General features: G+C 40.8%; 1 protein-coding gene across 2 annotated transcripts in view; it reads left to right on the forward strand.

The window, feature by feature from the left end:
* The window catches only part of znf512b (zinc finger protein 512B), a 37,574-nt gene extending 29,029 nt beyond the window's left edge, over positions 1-8,545 (forward strand). For both annotated transcript variants that reach the window (XM_080031501.1, XM_080031502.1), the window contains 7 exons: positions 367-465; positions 984-1,241; positions 1,676-2,026; positions 2,363-2,464; positions 2,638-2,700; positions 4,344-4,442; positions 4,662-8,545. In XM_080031501.1, coding sequence (XP_079887627.1) covers positions 367-465; positions 984-1,241; positions 1,676-2,026; positions 2,363-2,464; positions 2,638-2,700; positions 4,344-4,442; positions 4,662-5,012 — 1,323 coding nt within the window. In that variant the 3' untranslated portion in view covers positions 5,013-8,545. The remainder of the gene's footprint in view (positions 1-366; positions 466-983; positions 1,242-1,675; positions 2,027-2,362; positions 2,465-2,637; positions 2,701-4,343; positions 4,443-4,661) is intronic.
* The last annotated feature ends 129 nt before the right edge of the window (positions 8,546-8,674 follow it).

Here is an 8,674-nt window from a genome sequence, read left to right on the forward strand (position 1 = left end):
ACACATGGAGTTGTATCTACTGGGATTCCTCAGTAAATCCAGACTCTCTGTCTGGAGTCCCTCTGCACTTCTCTTCTTTCTCCTTCCCTGGCAGCCGTGCCCATCTGTTGTCCTAGGCCCTGGCTGGGTTTTTGGCCCAAGCCAATTCTCCAGTGACAACACGAGTTTGACAGTTGTCATAAACATGCCTTGAGTAACGGCCTCACCATGAAACCATTTAATGATCCTGGCCCAGTGTGAACTCATGCGATGGAAAAAATACAGTTTCATCGCCACCTTAAAAAAAAATAAGTCTGGAGGGAGGGAGGGGGAAGTGTTGCTGTGGGACGCGCTTATGCGACGTTGTGTTTTGTTCCCCCTCTGCAGCCCTCGGCGAGCGAAGGCCAGACTGGTGACAAGCACAAGGAGAGAGAGAGGCTGCGCCGAGTGCTGAAACAGATGGGACGAATCAAGTGTCCTAGTGAGGTATGCGCTCTCCCTCAATCTTCCCAGTGTCCCTTTCTCTCCTTCTCCACCGCTACTGCTTTCCTGAGCCCTTCATTTCCATTTCTCTTCATCTGCCAGTTCGGATTCTGTTGCTCCCTTTCCCCCCAAGATTCCTCTCTTCTTGCGTCTGCCTCCTTTTCACCTCCTGCCTTCCCCTTTTTACTTAATGCCTTGTTCTTGACACGTTGCCCAAAACCACATCAACACTCCGCTTCCCATTACTCACACACTAGAGTGCAGAAGGCAGAGAGAGAGCAAAAGAAAGTGTTGCAAAAAATAGATTCTCTCTAGTGTGACATCTCCTCACACTGAAGAATGAGCTTCCTCTTGTTTTTCCTTTCGGCAGTAATAACCACAAGATATTGACCAATTGCAGTAATATTGTCCCATTAAACCTAAACTTCTTTCCACTTTTTACAATGTAGTGCTTAATATTGTGTTTTCATTCTGTCTCATTTTATGTGCGCGCACACACACACACACACACAAACATACAGGGCTGTTCAGCTCACTTCTCCAGTCTGATGGGCTACCAGTACCACCAGAATCGTTGCGGAAGGGAGTTCTCTGGCGAGGAGAAGCTTGAGTTTTTGTGCCAGCACTGTGGAAAAAGCTACCGCTCCAAGTCTGGAAGAGACTACCATGTGCACACAGAACACTCCCCGACCCTCACCACCACCATCACAACAACCCACACTGCAAACAACAACAAGGACAATGTCACTGACACCAACAACAACACCGGCAAAGAGAGGGTAAGATCATCTTAAGTTGGGTTAAGTTGCTTTATTGGTCAAACAAGGCACATTTGAATTTGTCTTTTTGCACATCCCCTGTCACACCACACTCCAGAGAGGGGTCCTTCCACAGGGTCAGCCATAGTCCAGCGCCCCTGTAGCAGTTTTGGGGTTAAGTGCCTTGCTCAGACAGGGACACATTGGTAAAGAGATGGTGAGCAACGTAGATGTTATACCAGCCTCCACTAGTTTTACACTTAACACCCTCCTGTCTGGTGCCGGGGATCGAACCAGCGACCTAATAGTTACTGGTCCGAACCCCTCTTTTTATCTTGTGAGACAGTAGCAGCCTTTTTTCTGTGTCCCGCTGTTTAGAAGCATGATCGTAGCATGAAGCCAAGCCTTTGCTCACATCTTCGCCTCTCTATAGAAGTGTCATGCTGCTCTTCCAGGTAGTCTCTGAGGAGTCTCCACCAGTAGAGAAGAAAGAGCATCAAAGCCCGCCTGAGAAGAAGGATTGGCAAGAGAGAACGCCATCGGGCCCGCCCAAGGAGAAAGAGAGAGAAGCCAGTGACAAGGACAGGGAAAAGGAAAGGGAAAAGATGACGGGAAAAGCAGCAGCAGTAGCCACAGCGAATGAGAGCCAGGGAGATGACTTTGAACGCACCCCCAGCGGCAGAGTGAGGCGCAGGTCGGCTCAGGTGGCAGTGTTCCACCTGCAGGAGATAGCAGAGGACGAGCTGGCCAAAGACTGGGGCACAAAGCGACGCATCAAGGACGATCTGGTGCCCGATAGCAAGAGGGTAAGGACAAGAGAATAGATATATGCTCCAAGCACACACATGATGATGCAAACATGGACATACCAGATATGAACCAGAGAGTCACCTCCCACACAGGCTCAGATACTGTGTACTGCAAGTAGATCAACACACACTAACATACAGGAGCGCACACAGGAACACACACTGTGACTACCTTTCCATGAAAAGGCTCCAAAAAACTGTAGTGGTAAAAAAAAATTATATCCCCCAGTCTCTCTTTTTTATAGACATTGTGAGGTCAATAGCACCTAACAGACACTTAAGAATTGTAACAGGACCAGGAATGCTGATATAAATGTTTGTGCTTTTGCATAGTTAAACTACACCCGTCCTGGCCTCCCAAACTTCAGCCCAGAGATACTAGAGACTTGGAAGAACCAAGTCAAGGAGAAGGGCTTCATCTGCTGCACCAATGAAGTAAGAACACTGACTGGTTGAATGTGTCACCACATCTACAAAATCACTTTCCATATTTTGAATTAAACAAAACATTTGATTCAGAGATATTTTCTAATATGGTATAATCCTGGCTATTGGTTTCAAGTGCATATGGATTGAGTGAGTTTGTTTATGTCTCTTTCTTTTATCAGAACTGTGAAGCTGTTTATTCCAGTGTGTCCGGACTAAAAGCCCACCTGGCCAACTGCAGCCAGGTACAAACACTCACCTGCAGAAAAGCCAACCCACCTGATTCAATTTTGTCTTTTAACCAAGTTTTGTGTACGTTCAAAATTGTAGTCATAAATCATAATAGACGGTACATATTTTGCTGACCTAAATTTAAAATAGCACTTTTTTAATTTTAAATAGGGGAAGGTGGGGTGATTTGTGCATTTTGGAAGATGCAAAACCCCTTGTTTCTAGAAAACCGTGGAAGAAATTGGAAATGTGACCACATATTTAAGAAGAGCCATCCATTTGACTCATCCTGTAAAGAAGGGAGACACAAGGAATAAGATATAAGCACATTTAAGCTCAAAAAACTGTGTTTTGCCTTTCAAAGTAAAATTTCCATGATCAAGGTTTTTTGATTATTGTGTCTGAACAATTATAGACACGTTTGAAAACATTTGACACATGTTTAGTGCTTTGGTATGCTACACTTTGAGTCTATATAGTTAGCACAATGTCAACCCTAAATTGCTGCATCATGCCTATTATCCAAAATTCTGGGGATGGGGTGATTTGTGCGCAAGGGCCTGGGTGAGTTATAAGTAAGTAAGTAAGTAAAATGTATTTATAAAAGCACATTTATGACAGTTTGCACTGTCCAAAGTGCTGTACATAGTGCATTCAGTAGGTAAACAATGAAGGTACAATAACAATAACCAAAATAAAAGACGTAAAGCCCATACATCCACATAAACACAGATAGTAGTGCAGAGGTAAGATAGTTAATGGGGAGGAAACACCAGGGTGTACATATGGGTTTTGAGCCTTGATTTAAAGGCAGAAATGTAGGGGGAATCACATTTGTCAGGTGGCAGTTGGTTCCACAAGCACGGAGCAACTAGTGCAAAGTACATTTCTGAGAGTTGTGCCAGTGGCATGGCTGTATACGCTGGTCACCAAAAGAAAGTGATTGTCTACAGTAGCTCAGAAGAGAGTGACATCTCAATTCCACTTAACGACACCACTGATGAGAGTTCAGATGGCCAGAAAGATGATGATGGTGACTTTGTCATTGTGACACAATGACGCACAAATCACCCCACGTAGTGGGGTGATTTGTGCGTCAAGACAACTTTTTTTCCGAAAGCTATATTTCTTAAACAGTTTATTCCAGATCCAAAGTTTTTATTGCCAGGGATGCACAACATCCTGAAATATATGTACATATTTGAGTTGGAGACATAACTGTCAAGGCCTCACTTTAAAATCACTTTGAGTAAAAAGTTGCACAAATCACCCCACCTTCCCCTATTATAAAGTTACAAAATGTATCAGTTGATTGCAATGCTACCTAAATGACTCAACGTCATTCCAAATGAGGGTCACCCCTCAATGATCTCTCTAGTGTAAAGAAAGGTGAATGAAAACATATATGAATAAATATATGAAAGATTTATCAGCACAAATGCATGTATTGATGTCCAACTTTTAGTGTTGGCTGATATGTACAGGCTGTAATCTGGTGTGTAGCAGGTCAGTAGGCTATGATTGAACATGTAAATATGTAAGCTGTGTGTGTGTGTGTGTGTGTGTGTGTGTGTGTGTGTGTGTGTGTGTGTGTGTGTGTGTGTGTGTGTGTGTGTGTGTGTGTTTGCCTGTCCTGGTCTTCGGGTGTGTGTTGTAGGGCGGTGGAGAACTGGGGAAGTACACTTGTCTGATCTGTCAGAAGCAGTTTAGCTCAGAGAGCGGTGTGAAGTACCACATCAGCAAGACACACTCACAGGTGGGTCAGTCTCCGTGTAAACATCCCAAACCTCTATTATTTGGTATTGCATATATTACGCTCCCATCTCTGTTAACACACAGTAAAAACCAGCTGAGTTTCAAAGCTATCATTATTTATTGTATTTACCTTACAATACATACATATATACACATGCTCTTGTTCTTTTTTCAAATATTAAGATGATCGCTAACAGAGTGTTTTTTGTTTTGCCTTTAGAACTGGTTTCGTGCAGCAGCGGCCAGTCAAGTAGTGTCCAGTAGCAAGGGCAAAGTGGTGGAGAACAATGGGCTCAAAGCTGAGGTGAGGAACGGTGCCACCACTGGTAAGAAGAGGGGCCGCAAGCCCAAAGAGCGCCCCCCTGTGGTTCCGGTTTTCCAAACACAAACTGAGGCGCCAACCACTGCTCTGAACTCAAGCCCTGTGGTTATCAACACTCCCTCAGGCCCAACAGAGTCTCCCACCCTGATCGCAGACCCAACGGACAGTGCAAATTCAGGCCAAAACAGACAGCGCATCCCCTCCACCGCCAGACGAAGCAAACCCAAGAGGCTGCCATTGTCAGAGTAGCTCTGCTTTTGTCGACCCAAGGAGCCATAGAGGATACTTAAGTGTAAATGTTATACCAGGAATCTTTAAAAGACCTTCCTAACTCCACAAGGACTTGGCACTGAGAAGAAAGGTAAATCAAACATTTAGGACAGGACTTCAAATCTTGGTTTAATTTGAAACCCCAGGTTTAATGTGTGTGCTGCTGTTAACATATGGAAAATAACTCATGTAACAGTAGTGTTTCATTGCTCCATTCCACTTTTGTCTCCTTGTCAAAGCACACATTTAGGTCTCACAGCAGGGGTGTCAGTAGTAATCAAAGGAAAAAACTCTGACTTCCCCATGGATAGTATTTTGTAATCAGAGGTAGTATCCCAAACAAATAACAGAGTAATTCTCTATAAAAGATTCATCTTGTGTTTGAGAGTTTAAAAAAAAAGGATATTCTATTAGCATGGTGAAGTCATTTAATGATAGCTAGTGTTTTCACTTTTTTCCCACAGATATACTGTAGTGTGTACATAAACAATATCTATATACATATAGATATATATATATATATATACATCTATACTCAAAGCAATGATGCCATCTGTAATTCTCAAGCCTGACACGTCCAATTGGATCATGAGCAATCAGGATTTTTGCAGTGTGTGCTGTAGTGCAATGTTGTTTTGAACTTGATTTTTTATTATTTTCTATGTTTTTTTTGTTTGTTTTTTTACTTTTCATGTAAGCAAATGTCATATAAGCTAAACATGTTGGTCAGTTGTTAATCATATTCCTCTCTGTTTTTCCAACGGCTATGTAGCTATCACTTCAGTGACAGTTATTTCTATTTTAATCTGTTTCACATGAAGATTGGAAGGTATCTGCTTTGACAACCATAATTAAGTGTCGAAAGATAATTTTTCACAGTTATTTTACACTGAAAAACAGGCAGAATACCTTAAAAAACGTGATTGTTTGAGATTTTCATCTATATGGTATAAGTTACAATATTATATTACCTTATATGGCATTGTTTGATTGATTTAAGAAAAAAACTTGAAGCATTCTGTCTAAAATAGGACTGGTAAAGCTAAATGATGGACAGAAGGATGAATTTTGTGTTGAGCTTGTTGCACCATTGCAGCACAATCAAATGATGTGACCCTTTTAAAGGAGGCCATGTTTTGGCTACTGCTTTAGCTTGAGGAGCTGAGGAGAGAAAAAAATACTATCTTTTATAGAGAGATCGAGGAGAATAATCTTTTATTAAACAGAAAAATTGCAAATGAAGATTCACATATAATGATGTATATGAATTAATTCCTGGATGCTGAAAGTTAATGCCTTGCACTTTAACCCCTTAACCCTTGTCGCTCCCATCTTGTATTTTTGCACTCCAGGGGTATTCAACCTAACCTAGTGGCTGTCAGGCAACAGGAGCGTGACTATTTTACTCTGATGAAAAATTTAACTAGAGAAAAACAAAATGTTTCTCTTAAAGGAATTAGCAGCATGGTTAACTCTTTCTAGATAGTATCTGTAATCCAACATGACCGTATGACTCACTACGTGAAGCTATAACTGGTCTTGTTGAATGTTAAGGCTGCTCTAATGTTAGTTTAGCTTCAGTTGGAGAGAAAAAAGTTATAATAATCCAATATTATTAAAATACTTTTCAAATCTAAAATGTGTGCAATCAGAGAATATTTTGACTTTAATATGTTTAAAGTAGATACTTGAATCCACAGTTATATGAACGATCGGAGCAAATGCAAACTTCATAAATATCTGATGTATATTTCCATGTCCATAAAAAGAATGACTTGCTTGTTTAAAAAAAAGACGGATCGTAAATCTATTTTATATTCTCTCGTGTGTGTATGTGTGTCACCTAGATAGCAATCTGATAACTTTGAATAAAGTTATGGGTGTGAGGATATTCTGGTGAGATATAAAGGGTGCTTTACTTGCCACTCTACCTTAATTAATGACCTGATACACCCAGTGAGTCCACTAATCCATCCTGCCATTCTCTCCTTACTGGCAAGTCCGCTGAATTTTGCACCAACAAATGTCCACATCATCATTTAAATCAAGCACTGATGTCAGCGGAACATTTTTCAAGGACAAATTGAAATAGAAATGTATGTGTTCAAGGTGGTGTCATTCCGGCGCCGTGGTATGTTATATTGCAAAGCAAAGATTTGAGCTGGATTCCTCCATTATTAATCAACTGATGGAGTTAATTCAGGTGAGGATGATTATGCATGCGTCTGTCTCTGTTAGAGGGATGGACCTTTATCTTCTATCCAGGTTACACCGACGGAATGGATAAGTTAGATAAGCACTGATTGGTCCTCGGACCTTTTCGATATGAGTAGTCCAGACCTTGTGCGTGTGTGTGTATAATACAGTTAGCACCTTTGTAATGACTGGGTGTCAGAAATGCTAACACTTTCTGTCGAGAGTTATGCTGTGGCACAGAATCTGTTCATCAGCTGCTTGTTACTCGTTTCATTGATAACGTCACATTGACTGTGTTTACCTGACAAGCTTTGGTGTTGCAATATGATAGTTAGGCACTGCTTTTACAGTGGGTATTTTATATTCTTATCACACCCTTTACTATCTGTCTTCCTATGATGTGGAAAACACATATATATCCCGCAGTGTGAGCTAACTGCAACATGTTTAGAGAGTACAGCAATACACCATATTTAGCTGGTTTTGTTGGCTTGCTGATATTTTGATATTGATGTGTCTTCTCAAAAATTGTATGGCTTTTTTCACTCCCCCTACTTTTATTTCTTTGCTTTGAAAATGCTTTTTACATATTTTGAAATCTAAAAAATAAAAAACTTAAAAAACTTTTTAGACCACAAAGAACATTGTAGGCCTATGTGTCGGCATACACTGTCCATTTGATGATGCACTTAAATTGAGCTTTTTCAGTACACGATGACAAACCGATTGAGAGAGTTCGTTTATTATTACCTATTCGACATGGGACAGCAAGGCATATGTATGTGTGTTTGTTTATGTATTTAGTGCACTTACTATACCATGAAACAGGCTTGAAATAGGAGTGTTGTTGGAGCTTTCTAGTTACCCTGACTGTGTGTGGTGTGACTTTTGTACCTGGGGAAACAGCAGGCTCAAGTGTCTTCCCTTTTGTCAGCAATGTTATTTCCAAAAAACAACATTAATCCTTAGAAATCCCCTTAGACAGCCGAAGACTTTACCCTTTTATTTGGGAAACAGTGGTTGGTTTTGTATGCTAGCCTACCTTCTTTAAAAGCAGGAAACGGCATCCACCTCTGTTGCCAGGGCCATTGTGATTAAACTGTTAAAAGTTTTAAGAAATGATGATGTAGCTCATAACTGGTTATGATATATATGTAACAGGTGAAATGAGTCTAATGATGTATTAAAGATTTCCATATCTGAAAAGAAGCTGTATAGAACATAGGAGACATCAACACCTCCTTTGAGTCTGAACTGTCACAATTTTTTCTCCCAAACTTGTTGTATTACCTGTGCATTAGTATCCCTCAACTAATTAATAAAAGTTTGTTGACTAAACTTGTAAACTGTGACAACTTTTAAGTTTTGTAAGCTACAGGAAACAATGTGTGTGTGTAACTGCTGGAACGTAGGCCTACGTTGTAACACACTTTTCTCAGTAGCCT

Source organism: Ammodytes marinus (assembly GCF_949987685.1).
Source record: "Ammodytes marinus genome assembly, chromosome: 7".
Classification (NCBI taxonomy): domain Eukaryota; kingdom Metazoa; phylum Chordata; class Actinopteri; order Uranoscopiformes; family Ammodytidae; genus Ammodytes; species Ammodytes marinus.